This window comes from Eulemur rufifrons, chromosome 28, assembly GCF_041146395.1.
Source record: "Eulemur rufifrons isolate Redbay chromosome 28, OSU_ERuf_1, whole genome shotgun sequence".
NCBI lineage: Eukaryota > Metazoa > Chordata > Mammalia > Primates > Lemuridae > Eulemur > Eulemur rufifrons.
This window is the reverse complement of record NC_091010.1, coordinates 16,822,967-16,842,761: the sequence shown is the minus strand read 5'-3', so window position 1 is coordinate 16,842,761 and position 19,795 is coordinate 16,822,967. Positions and strand designations below refer to the sequence as shown.

The window sequence follows — 19,795 nt, the reverse complement described above, 5'->3', positions numbered from 1 at the left end:
GCCATCATATAGCTAATAGGATCTACAGGCAAAAGTGACAAAGACATATATTAATAAAATAAGTTGTATGGCCCAATACATACTTAACGATATAGGATTTGGAACATTCCAGAATACCTTGCAAAGATCATAGTGTGAGCTGCTTTTAATTTTCTCAGGCACAGATTTAATCTACCTGCTGTGAAGTTAGCATGCACCCCTCAGGCTGGCAAATGAGCCTAGCCAACCACTCCGTGCATTTTTGTTTTCACCCATCTTTGTCTAGGCAAAAAATCAGGTACACTTGTAAAATCTTTTTTTTTTTTTCATTAAAAGTGGCCCTGCAAGGAAGACAACTGATTTATAAACTAAAATGTTCTGGATTTATAGAATATTTAAGGCTATGAATGGTCCTTAAATCCTTCAATTATACGTCATGAAATGTACTGGAGGAAAATTATTCCTAGTATTCTAGAAAAGTAGTCTAGTAGTCATTGACCGTCTTGTCTCATAACTCCAACAAAGATTTTCTACCAGATATTTTCAGTGCCACATGGACGTTGCCCTACACTGTGTCATGAGAAGGCAGAGGTTGCTTTGGGCTGCAATAGTCAGGGCAGGTCCGGAGTAAATGGACTTGGATTTGAAATAGGTGTGACTATCAATAAGTAAGGGTGCTGATGGGCATATGGGAAGGGCTGAAGCCGAGGGATAGAAGGCACATAGGCAGGAAAGGCCAAGTGTATTTCACAAAGGGTCACTTGGCTTTGTGTGTACTAATGATATAACCAAGGGACTTAGAGCACTCACTATGTCAAAGGAAATGATTGCAGGTGAGACTACTGTTAACTTGACTAGGTCCTCAGAAGAGCAGCCTGTTCTATTGTTTTACTCACCTCCTCACCTGCACCACCAGAAATATTTTTAAATGCTTAGCACAGACCTCACACTGGGCAGACACTTAGTAGAGGTTGGTGGAGGCAGTGATAAATGAATAAATGATTTAATCCCGTTGTCTGTTTCATGCAGCTTGCTCTCTTAGTTTGCACTAACTGACGTGAAGCAGCTCAATACCTTTATTAAAAAACCTACACCTCCCCTCCAGGCTTCAATCACCCTTCATTCATTTGACAACTGGGCACTGGGAAAGGGTTGCAAAGATCAAAGATGTTGAACTTATGTGTAGGAGCCTTGGTCAGACAGCTAAGTTGTCTCTAGTATAAATTGTCCTATTCCTTTAACCTTTACTAATAGCTCCTGGCCCTCCACCTTTGACTGGTCTCACTGCATACACTGTGACACAGTATCAGCCCAAGGCCTAAGGAGGCTGTGGGACTGAGACCTCCAAAGTTCAATAAAGGGCAGAAAATATCTCTGCTTTCTGTTCCAGGGAGCTCTGAATGGTTCCTGAGAGCTTCCCTGGCCAGGCAGGGATGGACATTCCTCTCAGCGGTAGACAGAAGCAGGAGGAACTTAGAAGATGGGATTCATAATGGTGAATCACAAACGTGGTTGTCAGGGAGCCAAGTTTTAAATCCCAGTTCTGTCAATCAGGTGTGACTTGACTTTGGGTAAACACTCCAGATTTCATTTCTTCATCTCTAAAGTGGGATTTGTTAAAATGACCTCACCCAAAGATGCTGAGGAATCGGGTGTCAGTACAAAGAGATGACGGCTGCAGAGGGTTTTATAAAACATCAGGGGCTATAGAAATAGCACTTTTGCTGTCAGATTTAATTGTGGCACATGTGGGGTCTGGAACAGACAGCTTGGGTTGGAATCCCAGTTCTGCCACCACCTAGGCCTGTGCAAACTATTTAACCTCTTTGTGTCTCAGTTTTCTCACTGAGAATATAAATGCACCTGGCTCATTGAGTTGCTGTGAGAATTAAATGAGATACAGGGATTTCTGTTGTCCATATAGTACTTTTAATAAGTCAGAAAAAGCCGCTCCTTTCTCAAGATACTTTATTTCCATCTGTTGAAAAATTGTCATAATGTACTATGTTTGAACAATACACTTTTCTGCCATCTGCTAGGGAAAAGTATTGTAATAAACATGCAAATATACTATGTCCATGACATGAGTGGTGCCCACTTAGATTAGCTATTGTGCAGTGCCCAAACTTTACAACCGTACATGGCAGCCCTGAGTGAATAGATGTAAAGCACGTAGTGCCTAGGATGTAGTTGGAGATAAAGCAATGTTGGCTATTTTTATTATTACTATTACTGGACAGTTTAACCATTCTTTTTTCATTTTTCCCCCAAAGATGAACAAATAACAAGGTATTATCCATTTGTAACTAGCAGTCAGAACTACCATCGACTCTGTTTGACTATAAGTATGCATAGAAAATAGATGATAGTCGAAACCAAGACACCTTTGGGAGGTAAGCAGTCCAGGTAGGGTAGACTTACAAAAGCACACAGAGGAGTTGAGGAAGAACTGGGGCAGATTAACGGTGCATCCTGGGAATTTCCCCTCAGTGGACAGGGTAGCATGGCGCCACACAATGGAGCTTCTCTCTGAAGCAGAGACTAGGCCCGGGACAGCTCCCTGACAGAAGATCTCATATTCTTCCAATCTACACCGATTGGTTATGGCAGGAGCCCTGCCCTTGGTGAAGTGACACATTCCGGAGTTGCTACTGGTAGAGTAGGACGCACGCTCCTCCACCTAGATGACAGGTGGCACCTGGTTTCCCTCCTTTGACTCTTTTGTCCCTCAAAAGAGTAATTTTGCCCTCAGCCAGGAGACCTGTAGCATGTTAGTTCCTAACTGGGGAAGGGGTCTTACACCCCTTTTAATATCTAATAAAATAATGCATCTTCTCTTTGTTCCTTCCCCCACCTCCTTATAGATATATAAAGATATATTTGCATATAAATTCAAGAGGTCTACCTAGCTTAATGGTTTTCTCCCCACTGCCAGCTTTACTGAAGTATAATTGACAAATAAAAATTGTATATATTTAAGATGTACAGCATGATGATTTCATACACATACACATTGTGTCATGGTTACCACAATCAAGTTAAGTAACACATCCATCACCTCACGTAGTTACTATTTGTGTGTGTGTAGGTGGGGTGAGGACACTTAAGGTCTACTCTCTTAGCAAATTTCAAGTATATTGTACAGTATTATTAACTATGTCACCATACTGTATTTTAGATCTCCAGAATTTATTCATTTTATAACTGAAACTTTGCACCGTTTGACCAACATCTTCCCATTCCCACACCCTGACCCCAACCCCTGGCAACCACTGTTCTACTCTCTGCTTCTATGAGTTTGACTTTTTTAGATTCCACATGTAAGTGAGATCATGCAGTATTTGCCTTCCGTGACTGGCTTATTTAACTTAGCATGATGTCCTCCAGTTTATCCATGTTGTCACGAGTGGCAGGGTTTCTTTCTTTTTTATGGCTGAATAATATTTCATTATATATATGTATACATACACACACACACACACACACCACATTTCCTTTATTCATTCCTCCACTGACAGACACTGAAGTTGTTTCTATATCTAGGCTATTGTGAATAGTGCTGCAACGAACGTGGACATGCAAATATCTCTTTCAGATACTGATTTCATTTCCTTTGTGCATATACCCAGAAGTGGGGTTGCCGGTTAATATGGAAGTTCTATTTTTAATTTTTCATAGAAACTCTATACTGGTTTTTATAATATAATGGCTATACTAATTTCCATTCTCACCAACAGTGTATAATGTGGTTCTTTCTTCTCCACACCCTCACCCACACTTATCTGTTGTCTTTTTGATAATACAATCCTAACAAGTGTGAGATGATATCTTATTGTGGTTTTGATTTGTATTTCTCTGATGATTAGTGAATTTGATCACCTTTCATATATACTTGTTGGCTGTTTGTGTATTCTCTTTAGAAAAATGTCCATTCAGGTCCTTTGTCTATTTTTTAGTTGGGTTATTTGTTCTCTTGCTGTTGAGTATGTGAGTTCTTTATATATTTGGAATATTCAGCCCTTAGCAGGTATGTGATTTTTAAATATTTTCTCCCATTCTGTAGGTTGCCTTTTCACTCTGTTGTTTCTTTTGCTGTTTAGAAGAATTTTAGTTTGATCTAGTCCCACCTGTTTATTTTTGCTTTTGTTGCCTGTGTTTTGATGTCATATCCAAAAAATCATTGCCCAGACCAATATTAAGGAGGTTTTCCCCTGTGTTTTCTCCTAGGAGTTTTCTGATCTTACTTTCGAGTCTTTAATCGATTTTGAGTTGATTTTTGTATATAGTGTAAAAGGATCCAATTTTATTCTTTTGCATATGGATATCCGGTTTTCCCAACACTGTTTATCGAAGGGACTATCCTTTCCCCATTATATGTTCTTGGCATCCTTGTCAAAGATGAGTTGACCATATATGGGTGGATTTATTTCTGAACTAGCTCACTGGTTTTCAACTTTAGATGCATACTGCAATCACTTCGGGGAAGTTTTAAGATCCTCAAAAAGCTCGGGTTATTAAATCAGACCCCGGGGGTAGGACATAGGCATCAGCAATTCCAGTGTGCATCCCAAATGGAGTAGCTCAGGCTTAGCCCCTTACGCACCCAAGGAAACCATCCCCGATCCTCGTATCTGGGCTGCTGATTCACTAAAGCGTCACAGAACTGGCAGCCTCCTAGGGGTGATTGCTGGGAAGTTTGGAAGGCATATAATGGACAGTATGAAAATGCAGGATATATGAGAAATGAACTTTTATTCACAAACTTCCACATGGTTCCCAGTAGGGAACCAGTGGGAACAGGGAAAATAAACCAGGGGGTGTCCATTTGAGAAATCAAGGCAGCTGGGCACGAGTAATTCTCTGAATGCCTAATCGGCATAGGAAATGGAAGGATTTTGAAAATCAATCAGACCATGGGTCTAAAGGCAAGCAAGGAAGGTAAATAATGAGAACATCAGAGTTGAGGTTTCACACTTAATCTATAAAACCACTTTTAATAGGCCCCTAGGTGATTATAAATTCACAGTGGCTTTCTTTTTATTGGGATTATATGGGGCTGTTCCACATTTCTAAAGGAAGCCCTTCCCATTACGCAGGTGTGTCTCCTTATTCATTTATTTACTTCTTTATTTGCATTTAGGATAGTGAAGAATTAAAAAAAGACCCTCATTTCTATGAGCATTAATTATATCCCATGCAAGGAAGCAATTGTCTCTGCGTTATGAAATATTAAATCAAAATGCTTCCCGTTCCCACACGTCCCAGAGATAAATACAGCAGTATTTTGAAGCCCCTCTTGGAGCTGTTTTGCCTGCAAATTTATTGTTTTGTCTCCATTTTCAGAAAGCCCTGTTTTCTATGAAGTATAGCACTCTAGGTAGTTTTTAAGGCGCAAACTCCTCCGGAGTTGCCGATGTCGGCAACAACTCTTACGTAGATGGCACACGAGGGATGGTGTGTTGATCGGCTCCTTTAAGATGACAAATGGGCAGAGAGTGTTATTGTCTTTGATTGCACGCCTTACATCATCTGTATGTAGGAATAAGAGGGCCATACTTTATCTTTAGCCATTTTATAAATATTTAAGTCCTTATAGTTGCCTAAAGATATTAAAGCATATTTTACAGTAGTCGGAATATAAATATTATATATAGCACAAGATACCAAAGTAGTTTAATGAATTCATAATTTTCTGCTCACATTTATTGGAATGTGTTTTATGTTCCAAAAGTTCCATTTAAAGAATAAGATGGCATTCTGCTCCCTGACAACACACCAAGTGTTGGCCGGCGTCGCGGGCGGGGCCTCAGTTCCAACGTGTGGAGGCTTCCATTAGGAAGCGGGCCCTGGGATATATTTCTTCTTTCTCTGGGTTTTAAAAAGATATGTACAAATAAAAATTTTTTGAATAAACAATCCTGGTGCTTATTGAGTCATAAGGCGTTTCAAAGAGAAAACTTTTTATGGCCCCTTTCATTTATTTCAAGGAGATTAATTCAAAAACCTTAAGTACAATAAAGATAAAGTTTGCAATTTTCCTGTCCTCCCCTCTCCACCTGCCTTTTGTAAACAGGGATATAGATCCTAGTTTGTGATTCAGGGTCTTGATTTGGGCAGTGACTTCCCAGTGCATTCTGAATCTCTCTCCCTAAGTTAAGAGTTCCAACTTCCTTTTTCCGTCTCCTAAATGCAAGAATCTTACCGCACCTCTTTTCAATTTTCCAGTGAAATATAAAGACTTTCCTCTTTAATATTTCACAAAGTTTCTCCAGCTCCCAGCGGGAGTCCATGCTGGGTAATGTTTGCTAATTACCAACAACAAAACTAGACATACAACGCTGGTAAATTACCTGACCCTTTCCATTTTAATGAGACAACAAGGATTTCGCGAAGTGATGTTGTTTCACTGGTTAATGGTGTCAGCAATGTTGTAATTGTGGGTTGAGACACATTAGCTGAACAACCACATGTAGAAAGGGCTTTCTGTCGACAAGCCCTTTGGAGACTAGAACCATATTATCATTAAGCCTTTGTCATTTGCATGCTGCTAATCACTTACTTTATTATCCCGCATATCCATTGTCTTTCTTTAATTGCTCTTTAAATTAAAATTAAAAATAGTTCTAAAGCCCACAATGGCTGGGATAGCATCTTGATTATGAAGATAACTTCAGGAAAATGGAACAACTGGTAATATATTGCCAGGATTATGAGAGTCCCACCATTATGTACTGTGCCTGCCAAGCCTCAGGGGCCTCATTGTGGTGGTTTCTCTTCCTTTAGCCCATAGTGTTTGTTTAATAAATGGTTATTTATGGCCTTCTCAGCCATTATAGCAACTTTGGAGAAAGTACATCCTTCTTATTGGTCTGGGCACTGGAGTTTCATTCTCCTGGCAAAGGAGGAACAGTGAATTGAAAGCAGGATCCGCACTAGGGCTCGTAAAAGAGTCTGTAGGGAGAACTTCTTGATTCCCCTTGCTGGTTATTCTGTAGCAGCTCGCTTTTCAAACTTGGGGTCATGAAAGAGAAGTAAACTTCAGATCTGAGAGGGGACTTAGAGTCATCCCCACTTTACAGATGAAGAAACTGGGGACAAGAGCCATTGCCACAACTTATGACTACGTAGCAGCAAATGAACCTGTTTTGACTGTGAGCAAATGGAGTGGGCATGCGTTAGGGGATGCTCCAGAAAGAGGATAGGATGTCATGCCTAGAGCTGTGATGTCCAGCCACATGGCTGTCATGGCACAATGTGTTCCGTGTGTGTCTCTTATCTCTATGTCTATAGCTATATCTCACTGTGTTTGTTGATACAGACTATGTGATGGGATACTGTCTTTCACTTCCACTTCCTTAGAAAAACAACCCCATGATTGATTCTGTAGCCATTTCTGAATATTGAATGACTAAACTCCAAACTATCATGGTTCCAATATTATGTCTGATGCACAATAATGAGAAGGGATTTGGGGCATTTCCTGCACCTCATTTTATCGAAGGGAAAACTGAGTTTGGACAAGATGTTGAATCCTGTGTTTTCACAGAGAGTCAGGAGTTGACCTGGAGCTAAAATCCTTGTCTTTTGTTTTCTCCACCAACTCTACAACTCTATTATTGATAAATAATCATAAGTTGGTACTTATAAAGTGCTTATTCTGTGCCAGGCACTGTTGTAAACAGTTTCCTGTATTATTAATATTAACTCATTTAATCTTTATGACATGCTACTCTCCCATTTTACCAATGGAGAAACCGAGACACAGAATTTAAATAAATTGCGCTGGATCACAAAATTAGAAGCTGAAAGAGGCAAGACTCAAAACTCAATCAGTCTAACTACAGAGGTCAAGTTCTTAACCATGATGTTATGGCTTATTTCTGGTTGTGGTCAAAAGATATTGATCATGCTTTAAACAGAGTTACTCAGAATCAAACCAGCATGAATCAAGCCCTCCTCTGGTGAAGATCTGTGTGTATGTGTGTGGGAATGTCTGACCCCAAGATCCAAGATCCCAGTTACATATTCATCTGCTGGCATAAACATATATACAGGAAACCCTTTAACACTTAAAAGAAAAAAAATTAAAGTGATTTCTTTTAAAGGACTATCAAATGTTTGGAAGCTCAGCAGTTATCTTGGGCCAGGCGTCCTGTCTCTAGAACCGTTCAGAGACAGCCGGCTGGAAGTTGTTGGTGATGGGATTCTGCTTTTCTGAATTGCATGGCAGTGCCTTGGATCACTTGGCAAATCCATCTTTTACAGCTACTTAATTTTCTGTGAGCTTAAGATATGGATGTTTTAGTTTGCTTGTGATTTTGTAGCTCTGGTTTTTGCTACGCTGGCCATTGATTCATACTAAACCAAACAACCAGGGCCCATTTGGCATTTGGTGTTTTAAATGTAAAAGGACATTTGAACTACATGACAAATGCTGAAAAACAAAGCCCATAGCGCTGAGAACATAAAGAAACTGTTTATAATGAAAAGGTGGTTACATTTTCAGTCAATCTATCACTTTAATGAGCTCTTTGCATTTCTTTGATTAATGCTCGCAAAAGGAGGAGAAAAAAATTGATGTAATGGAAACAAAATGGTATATAGTCTTGGCAGCGCAAGGGGGGATTTTTGTGTGTTTTATTAGTATCCCTTTCATATCAATGTCTTGTAATGTATATGTCTGCCTTTTCCCTGGCATAGCAAGCCTCTAGTTTACTGGAAATGTGAGCCGGCATGAAAGAGGAGACCCCATGGTAGTGGCAAAATAGCCTTGTCCTCTTGTGGTGGCAACAAAGAAGGAAGGTCCCAGAACAGGAATTAAGAATAAATAATAACGATAAAGAAAAAGCTGACATAGTCCGTGCCATATTGAAATTGAGGAATCCAATAGGTATATGAAAACAAAAAAGAGAAAATTAAAGATGCTTAAAAAATTTAAACATTAGTATGTAATAATTAGTATATATTTAGTAGTAATTCATACATTTTTAAATAGTGAATAACAAGAATGGAAAAAGGGCAGAGGAAGACGTCTTCATGAAGTATCTAGCTGCTAGGAATTAGTCAAGGCAGGCTTCCTGGAGGAGGTGGAGAAGGGGCAGGAGCTGGGTTGGGAGGGAGGAGAGGAGGCAGCATTTCTGAGGCTTAGTGGGAGCAGAGATGAGAATTAACAGGTGCCACCCTTCATCGATGCTGGAAACCAGCTCTAACTGCGTCTCCCTTCAGCTGTGTTCACAGGGCCCTGTGGCTTTTCTTCGGCACACGAATGCGGCCTTGGCTCTGAGATTGTGTGGTTCTCATAAAATGGTGGGAGATTGAAACAACCGAGAACTGGGATCCCTGGAACTCTCTCTGGGCCTTGTTCTTCTAAAGTCTCTGTAGTCTGTAACCTTGGATTGGTCACTTCTATCCCAGAGCTTCAGTCTCCCCAAATGCCAGGTCAAGTGGGTGCTCAATGACCTTTCACATCCTATGGGTCAACAAGTCATGTCCATCCAGGATGTCAACCAGCCACTCTCAGCCCATCGAGCTCACATGAGGTATCAAGGTTTCAGGTTTTTTTCTTTTATTATTATAATTTATGATTTTTAAATTTTTTTCTCATTGAATAAATAAAACATTCATTTAGAAAATTTAACAACTCATATAAGCAAAAAATGAACATTCCTTATAGTTTTGCCATTCAGACATAAGAAAGTTGACATATTAGTCTTATTTCCACAGATGTAGATACTTTTACCCTAAAAAAAAATGGATCATACATGTTAGTATGTGACCTGTGTTTTTCCACAAAGATTTTATCATGACCACTTTTCTCTGGTCATATTTTCATTAAAATTTTTTTTCTGCATTATTTTTAGTGAATGCATACTTAATCAGTTTCCTAAAATTTGAAATTCATGTTGTTTTTGATTTAACAGTATTATTTAATAACTACAAATGACGAACATGACAGCCAACTCTTCAATGTTAGGAAATTATGAACATACATATTTTTTTAGAAGTGAAATAGCTTAGGCCAAAATGTGGGTAAAATTGTAAGTCATTTGATTTTTATCACCTGAGTAAGTATATTTTCTTTTTAAATTGTAAGATGAATTAGAAGGAGGTGAAATTGAGAAGTTGAGATGTTGTGGAAAATGCACTGTGACACTATGCACTCTTGGGCAAATGGCGATATTACACCAGGGGAATTTTACGTTCTTGACAAATCTGTAGCTTTCGTTGCATTTGAGTTGTGACTAGCTCTATTCTTTTCTTCCTTCCTTCTATTCAGCAACCCCTCCAAGAGACAGATATCAGACAGTAAACTCTTTAAGCTCATTTTAAGGAAAGAGACCCTCTACTTGGAGAGACAACTCGTGCAAATACATTTATTTCATGTGTGTGACACATGTCTAAGTGCCACATATATTTCATGAAGCTTAATGGGCAAATAACTATAGAGAAGTTTTGTTTTGCTTTGGTTTGGGTTTAATTTGCTTTGGTTTGGGTCAGACCCAAAATGCAAACTCTAAAAAGGATGAGGCACTTTACACAGTGGGTGGAGCCAGCTCCCCAAGGTGCTAATCAAATGCAGCCTCTAGAAAACCGTGCCACTAAAAATGTCAATGTCACTTACTGTAAATAGAAAGAAATGCAGGGAGTTCGTACTCCCAGGTCTTGTCCCTGGTCACTGGAAGCACACAGGCAACCTTGAATGAAGATGCAGTCAAGTGTTTCAGTAGAAAATCAAACATGCATGAACCATTTCAGCATAAAAAGAACAGAGATTTTTCTCAGTTCTTGTACTAGTTGGGGCATTTTGGTGCAAGTGAGATCTAACTCAAAAGGGCTTAAATAAAAAGAGAGTCCTATAGCTGGTGAGCCTCTGGCTTTAGGCACATTTGGACACAGGAGCTCGAATGATGACAGAGCTTTGTCTCATTCTCTTCACCTCTTGATTCATTCGCCCTGTTTTCTTTCACCCCATGGTGGGCTAAATGGTCAGGAGCAGCTCCACACTCATAGGCTCCTGGTTTTGCAGCCAAAGCATTTTTAACATCTTTTATATAATGTTCATGGATTGGTCCCAGCTTGGACAGGCCCATCTCTAAACCAATGGTGAGGCCAGGAGGACCATCTTGGGGCCCTGTGCAGTCAGACTGCCTGGCTTCATGCTGCTACTCCTGTGTCCAGGGTGGGGACAGCATTGCCCCCTCACCACCACCAAACACTGTGGAATGGGTTCCTCGCGTGGAGAAGGAGTTGGAAGGGAGCAGATTAATGACAGATATCAACGCTCCTGGTTCTGTCACTTACTGGTTCCGTGGCCTTGGATACAGTAACCTGTCTGCTCTGAGCCTCAGTTTCGTCATCTGTAAATTGGAGGGATTGATTAGATGATTTCTAAAGCTCTTGTGTCTCTAACATAGAGTGACTGGGAAAGAGGCAAAAGAGACCCAACCGTGTGGTTTAGGTTTCACAGAATTGTCTATGTATATGGTCTGCAAGCTCTATCTTTCTGCTTTGGGCAGGGGACAGTCATAGGTTCCAGTTTCTCTACCAAGTACAGAGGCTATTTTGTGTAAAGCAGGTAACCCCATAGTCAAAAATGTGCAGGGGAGTGGCCCCTATCCCCTTTTTGGCATTGATCTCCAGCACCCTGTCGGGGGCTTCCAGCTCAGGCTCCTAAGTGAAGAGTGATCAGTTGGAGTAGCCTTTGGGCAGCGTTAGGAGAAGCTGCCAGCTTGGCAAATAATCATTTTCTATTGAGTAAAGACGGCCAGCTGCGCAGCCTTCCTGACCCTGGACCTGGCCTTGTGGGAAGCCACCGAAAACTACTGTGAAAAAAATATTATAAGGCTAAAGTGAAGTTTTTCCTTTGGTCAGATTTTTCTTGCATTCATTTCCAAAAATCTATTTCCCAAATCAACCCTGAGCGCATGGATTTTCCCCCTACAAGTTAGAAACCAATTGTGCTTCTCTACATGGAATTTTCTTTACTTCAGCTGCTGAAGAATTTGTTGGAATACATACTGCAGAAATGACTGCTGTGGCTATTACTGTAGTTGCTCAGGGGAGCTATTCAGATGCCTCATTTATTGGAGCTTAATAGATTAAAAGTCCAAATTGAGTCTCATGATATAAGCCTAATCAAGTTCTAATCTGCATAATTTTCCCATAAGCAACAATGGGAAATTTGGATAATTTATGTTTCAGCAGTTGCCAATCATGTGTTAAATAGCATTGTTGCATTTACTTATCAAAATATTTTTATTGATCTGCACTTCATCTGACATTTGGCTTTGGGGCTTTTTTTTCCCTTGGCATTAACAGGAAATTTAATTCATCTCATAGATGATGTAATATGAGATGTTTCTCTTGATTTTAACATGTCTTTATAGATCATTTTTAACGGTGATCTTTCCCTTTTACAACTTCATATTGAATACCTGTCTCAGCAAACCTAGATGACTCGGCCTAATTTATTTCCCCAGTTTAACGTAGCATATGGATTTCTAACCATCATTTATATGCACACAATAAAAGATAATTTGGCCTGCCATTTGAACCAATTCCTTTATGTTAAGTCTATGGGGGTGGGAGAAGCACTTACCTTCATTTCTCCATCTATTCTAGGGGAGGTGATTGATAAGAATTTCCATCTCCCTCTCTCCCTGGAAAAGCTTGAGGATTTAACTAGGGAAGATTTAGAAAGTACTTTGTGTTTCCTCCATGGAAAAGTACTGTAATAAAGCATTTATTATATGTACTGACTTGTGCATGCTGCCATACCAAAGCAAGTTAAGCATAACTACAATGGGTCCCAGTTGTTATCTGCTATTGTTTAAAAGTGAAAACAATAAAAAAGTAAGACTGGCTTGGGCCTCAAACTTGCCTGCTTGGGTTGGTACCCCAGAAGGAGAGACCAGCACACACACAGGGGATGCAGCATGCCACGCAGTTGTCCCTGGATTCTGAGGTCAGACTGCCCGGCTGCGGCTCCCAGATCTGCCACTGAGCAGCTGGGCATGCTTGAGCAAGTGACTCAACTGCTCTGAATCCTATTTTCCTCTTCTACACAATGGAAATATCAAGTCCCCAAACTCGTAGTGCTGTTATGAGGAATAAATGAGGTGGCCCATGAAAAATCTCTTATCATAGTCTGGCGCATAAAAAGAAGCTATATGGCATGGTGGTTTAGAGGAGATGCAGGGACTAGTTTGGCTGGGTTCCAGTCTGGGATCTGCTGATTCCTAGATGTATGCCCTGGGGCAAGTTGGTTACCTTCTCTGCGCTTCAGCTTCCTCCTCTGTAAAATAGGAGTATCTACTTCGGATGGTTTTGAGAACTAAAGTTATTAGATGAACAGGATTTATTGCATAGTAAGCACTCAATACATGTTAGTTATTTTCTTATCATTCTCTATTTTCTTGAAGTTCTGTTTCAGCCTTTCTTTGCTTTGCTTCATCTTCAATTATCATAATCAGTCTAGATCTAGAGCATTCTTGCCTTTGCTTCAAGTCCCATAAAACCATCACCTGGAGCCTTTCTCATTTTCTAGTGCACTTGCGTTCTCTTTGCCCTGGAACCCTTTCTAGCTGTTCCCCCTGTAGGTTTTGTCTGAGCCATAGCCTTTCTTTACATGTAACCACATGGTGGCTCTTAGATGTTGCATGTGAATGCATACATGCATGCAGCAAGTGTCCAAAACAATTAATAATAATAATAATAATAAAAAGAAACCGTAGTGATCTCCTTGTTATTCCTGTCTTTACTCCTTATACTTCCTAGGAATAGGCCAAGTGTTTGTGTTACATTCTTTAATTACAAGCCATCCTAACTGAAATTAGTCTTAACCTGTCACTAAAGGACACTTTACCTTCCCATAATCTCCCTGGAAGAGGCTGCCAGACCCAGGAATAACCAGTATCTGAGAAGAACATCAGACACCACTGACTCTGTTCAGCTGCACCCAGCAGGGTGCCTATGGTCAAATGCTGGAGAAGCATGTAGGGATTAGTGAAAGCCACTTCAGGAGCCTGAGAAACAAGAGGAGTCTGTGCTTCTAAATAACCGAGGGAAGGAGGAGATTGGGTCCAGGAAACAGAAGGCTCCGGAGAGATTCTGCAGGTGCCATAAGGAATATGGAACCTTTCTTATAGGAAGACTGGCCACCAGTTTTTTGGCATATCTGAAGAAACTCCCAGCCATCCCATATTCAGACCCCTCCTTCCTGGATATTTTGCACTGAATTTCTATCTCAGAACTGATATGATTATTTAAACCAAAATACATATAAGTATTTATGTGTATATATATTTTAATACAATCCTCACTGCCTTCTCATTCATTTTCCAGGATTTTCTCTATGTGAAAATTCTGTTTTAAAAAAATCTATCAAATTCTTCCTCCATTCTTTATCCATTGGGAAGTGGTGGTAATCCACAAATATTTATTGTGTATCTAATAAAATATTAGTGTTGGTAACCAGAATTTTGAGGTACTTGCTTCATACCAGGCATTGCACTAAATGTTTTGAATATGTTTTTTTGCCCTTAGAATTGACCTCTGTAGGCCGTACTTCCGGTTTATAGATGAAGAAACAGAGACTTGGGGAGAGTCTGAGCAATGCTTACTGTTACGTGGCTCAGGAGTGTATGAGCTAGAATTTGAACCCAAGACGTCTGACTTCACAGCCTGTGCTCTTAACTGTTCCATTCTATTTCTTCTCTATGTGCTGGGCATTTTGTAGATAACCTGGGAAATTCAAAGAAATGGAAAACCCAGTCTCTGGTGTAAAGTTCTTAAACAGTGTACGGAATGAGAATACTTGGCAGGAGATAATGTTGGGCGAGGCATTTATGCCTCATGCCAAATGAATAAAACAGATAACGAAAGCCTGTCACATCTGCCACTGAAGATTGGAATGGGGAGGGACCTTCAATTTAAGGAGCTCCAGGGGTATTTGGAAGTCACTTTTAGCACATAACTTGCCTCCCATGGTCAGGGCTAACCAAGAGCAATGGGAGGCATCTAAGGAATCAGAAGCCCATCTCGGCAAGAGCTTGGACTGTAGATAATTTAAACTTCAGTCTTTTCTTGATTGAGGGATTGAGGGCTTCCCATTTCATTTCTCCAATGCTGATATTCTTAGTCATCTCTTCTGGCAAAACTAAGTAGTTGTTTCTAAAATTAATTTCCCAAGTGTTAGTTTAACTAATGAAGGGAGCATTTCCCAGTTTCACTGTTCCCTAGCTGTAGATCCCTGGAGTATATCCAATGTGCCAGTGCTTTCATATGCAGAACTAGAGCGTTGTTTTATGGAGAGAGACTTAAAGTGCAACCAAAGTTGTATCTACTGCTACAAACAGGAATGGGGTTGGGCGCAGGACCCTCAGGGACCTGGGCACGATTTAGACCTGCCCTTTTGTCAGCTGCAGCCATGATGAATGGGGTGGATGCCATCACATGGCAATAAAGGCCGATTGCCTCATCCCCTTTAGAAGGAAGGTGTGTGAATTTTTCTTCTCTCCGAGGTCATTGGGGGAATCTGGGTCAGCCCTGCCATTTCGGACAGTAATTTTCCCCTATTAGGACCCCTAGGAAACGCTAATAAATTCTGTTCATTTTTAACACAACTCTATGCAAAGGAAAAAGACGAAATCTGTTTTTTGGTTGTTGTTACCTACTGCTTTTAAAATGTACAACTAGAAAAGTAGGAAAATAAAAAGAGGCACGATCATCGCTGAAGTTTTCTTGCCAACAGAAGCACCCTTGTCTTAGGGTCATGCATAGGACAGAGACAGGCCTTCAGTGGAGAGATGTCTTTGGACACCCACCATAGTTTGTCAGTTGCAGATGCTAATGGAAGCAGGCTTGGCGACTGAAGGGGAAAATAGAATATGAAAGCAAAATGAAAGAGGCCTATGAAGCAAGCATGTCATTTCTAAATGAAGGTTTCATGCAAAGGAATTGAGTCTTTTCACAGCTGAAAATGGAATCTTTAAATAAGATAAAATAAAAGGATGCTTTGGCTTGTTGCAAGTTCTGTAATGAAATACAGTTTTCCTAATACTGTGTGACCTGCATTTCTCCCTGCTTTATGGGTGCTATTCCTTGACGTACAAACCCGTATTTTCTCAAGTCAGCATTTGATGATGGATGTCAAAATACAGGCCATGTATTATGCATATAGCATTACCGATTTAAGGTGTTTACTTGTCAAGTTGAAGAAATTCAAAAACGTCACATCCACTGAATCTGCACAGCTGTCACTTGCAGTTTTTCATGCCTTTGAAAGAAACTTCTGATGAAAACAGTTTAGTTTTCTCCTTCACTATTCTGGGTGAAGAAAACAGCTAGCATTTAAAATGCATGTTTTTGGTTATGTGGTTGGCTGGAAAACACACATTCCAAAGTTTAGAAAGATGGACACTGCACTGTCATTCAAAAATGACTTACCCTGTTCACAGCATATTAATATAAAGAACAGAATCAAGTGCAATCAGGGAACTGATATTAAGTAAAACTTTTTTCTTTCTGAAAGCATGGCACTCAATGATAAGAAATTTATATACAGGAGAATAGAAAAATAAGAAAGCAGTTTTATATTTTTCTGGAATTTCATGCATTATGCACCTCCAAAACAACAGGCAAATATTCAGCACCTGTCATTTCATTCCTGATTCACACCTATCCAACATGCCAGATTCAACCCAATCTTGTCACTTTGCTGGGGAGTGAGTCAGGAATCTGGTCACATAGTAATCTACTCGGAGTTTTGTCCTTGGAAACTTAGCCAGTGATTTTGTTCCTACAAGTGCCTAATTCATTAACAAATCTGTGTAGCAGTCCACCAAGGGCACAAAAGAGAAACCAAAGTGAATGTGAACACCTGCCTGTCCTATAAGGTGGGAGAGAGACTGGGCCTTGCCAACAACACCATGGAGCTGATGGTGCCACTTGCCACATGCTTCACTTGGAAAAGTGAATTTTCACCAGATGAATGTATGAGGTAAATAAGTTTCTCATGTTTATGTCTCTATGCACATGCTTAAAGAGGCAGTCATTCAGGCTGAACTTGAAGTTATGGTTGGTCCAAGCTCATCCTGATACGTACTCGGGACTTGATCATGAGACCAAAAGAATCCCAAAAGCAAACTGCAAAATCATACACCAAGCAGGCTGCTTTCCAATTTTCCTGTGCCCACATGTGCCTTGTGAGGTTGGTGTTGGGCATGCCGGGAAGTTCAAGGGGTCAACCATAAGCAGGTGGCACATACATCAGTTAGGATTTTAGCTGCGAGTAAAGAAAACTCCTTCTCATGGATATGGATGTATACATATATATATTTATATCTTGTATTTTGTGTGTGTATATGTATAGTGTGTGTGAATATATATATATGCATGTGAATATATGTGTGTGTTTGTATGTAAAATCTCATGTAATAGTCAGAAACCCTGAGGCAGGATACTTCCAGGGCTGGTTGCCTCAGGAGCTCCAGGACAGTTCTTTCTGTGGTTCAGTTCTGCCAATATCACTAAGGTGGTTTTGTCCTCAGCTGGTGCCCATCCTATGGCAAGATGGCTGCCACAGCTCCAGGCGCTATAGACACATAAACAATGTTCAGCAAATTAAAAGAGAATCCCTTCCTATGTTTTTCTGTGTAAGGGCAAGGAAACACTTCCTGAAATCCCCCAAGCAGATTTCCTCCAACATCTCGTTGGCCACAGCCACAGCCGTGTCAAAACCCGAGCCTAAGTCACTCACTGGCCAGAGCACAGGCAATCACGTGGTTTAAGATGACAGTCAGGATACCTTAGCTTACATTGTGGTAAGGACAACAGCAACAGTGAACAAAAACATCTCAGTGGCTTAAAGCAACAGAGTTTTATTTTTTGTTCACTCAGAGTGCTTTGTGGGTCTGTCCAGGACTGCTGTCCTGCCTTCATCTCCATAGTGACCTGTGTCCCCACAGTTGCCGTGGCCTGGGAAGAGAGAGGTGACAAATCTTGCACTTATGCTAGAAGAGATATGCATTTCTCTGTTCACTTGTCGAGGGCTAGAGCATTGCATATGCCACGTGGCCATATGTCACTTCAGGGGGTGGGGGAAGACAGTGCTAATTCTTCTTGTGTGCATAGAATGAGAAGTGGACCAAAGTCTATGAACAGGATAAATAATTGGTGTAGAGTCTGAACTTTTAGGGAACTATCAAAGTGAGTTAGAATTATCTATAATGGTTTCCTACTTTGTCTTTCTAAAAAATAACTCATCAGAGTTTATCCTGGAAGAGCTAACTGTTGACTTATGAATAATGCATAAGCTACATTTTGGGGATTGTGTATATACACTGTACTCTCATTATTTCCAAATTTTCCACTTCTCTGATTTTTCTTCCTCCTCTCTTTCCTTCCCACTAGGGTTCACACCTCCGGGAATGGACAGATCCTCTCCAGATAACAGCCCAGTGCATGGGATGTTACGCCAGCCGTCCATCACAACTGGAGTCAACATCCCCATCATCACTGAACTAGGTAGGGGTCAACGTCAGCTTTGGGGGAATTTTTGTCCTCTCTTCCAGACCATATGGGATATGAGGAGGTTGGTCTATTTCTTAGCCCTTTCAACCTCGTAGGTTCTAGTGGGGTTTGTTTGAGGGGAGGTTGGAGAGAGGTATGGGTAGAAATATGGCAGATCACCCAAAGGGAAGATTGATCTATCTTTCCTCTGAGATGAATGGACAGATTCCTTCATGCTGGTCTCTGTTTACAAAGGAGCATGAGATGATGGGTTTGAGATTGGGGCATAAATTCAGGAAGGGGGAGGAAAGGAAGAAAGGTTTGGTCCATGGATTCTTTCCAGTGATTTTTCTCTGGAAGCACCTCTTTTGAGCATTTTGTGGTCTGGGCAGCTCCCATGATCTGAACCCTCCACTGACATACAAAGCCTCAGGTCTAAGCTAAACCCATTTTGAGAACAAGATAGAATCACTGGGCTAGTATGTAATAACTCTGCATTTAACCTATCCTAGTTGAACTTCTCAGACAAAGGCCATTTTCAGCAAATATCATTCGGGTCCAAAAAATGATGAGGTTTTGAGGGCCATGATCGTTGGCCAACGGAGTCCAACTTCTAACCTGGCCACGGCAGCCCCTGCTACCATTTGTGAATTTGCAAAACTATAGAATGGCCTCTTTCCCGCAAAGGAAATGCAAACCACCTATGGTCCCGGGTCCCTTTCCTGGAGAATGTTTCCTCTGTTATTCCCTCACTCTCTTCTTTTTCTGTACTTTCCTCCACTCCCTTTCCCCAATCCTTAAACGCTGTATCCAATTAGCTAAACCGGGCAAGTTGCCTTTGGTATCAGTCAATCAGGAAAAAAACAGTGGGACGCACATTCTAATGATAACTGAACTGGGTAAGAGCGCTGTTTTCCTTCACATCACTGTCTCCTTTTGTTCTGTTGTTGGCGTTTCCAACTATCATCAGCTTGTTTTTTTATTTCGCCGGCTGTAACAGAAAGGCTACCCCATGGCACTGCTTTGAATGTGTTTTATTTGTGGCTCTGGTTGCAATCGACTGTCTTGTTCTGGCCTTTCTTAATGATTTTTCCCCACACAGCATCAGTAAACCTTTGATCACACCCATCTGACCTGGCAGTTGTTTCCAAAGCTTCTTTGCTCTAATTCGTTTTCTTTGGCCGGAGCCTTTTTTCCCCGACTTTTTTTTTTTTTTTTTTTTTTTTTTTTTTGTCGCCCCTCTCTCCCGCCTTCTCCCTTATATTCTTCTTCCAACACACTGTCAGTTTGACTGACACATCTTCAC

The 19,795-nt window shown here is 40.7% G+C and overlaps 1 protein-coding gene across 26 annotated transcripts in view; it reads left to right on the top strand.

Moving 5' to 3' along the window:
- The window catches only part of KCNMA1 (potassium calcium-activated channel subfamily M alpha 1), a 725,165-nt gene that overhangs the window by 664,493 nt on the left and 40,877 nt on the right, over positions 1–19,795 (top strand). For 18 of the 26 annotated variants that reach the window (XM_069460487.1, XM_069460484.1, XM_069460483.1 and 15 more), the window contains one exon: positions 18,391–18,504. In XM_069460487.1, the coding sequence (XP_069316588.1) occupies positions 18,391–18,504 (114 nt within the window). Of the gene's footprint in view, positions 1–18,390; positions 18,505–19,307; positions 19,389–19,795 lie in introns of all 26 variants that reach the window. The other 8 variants (XM_069460474.1, XM_069460472.1, XM_069460463.1 and 5 more) reach the window with 1 other exon arrangement.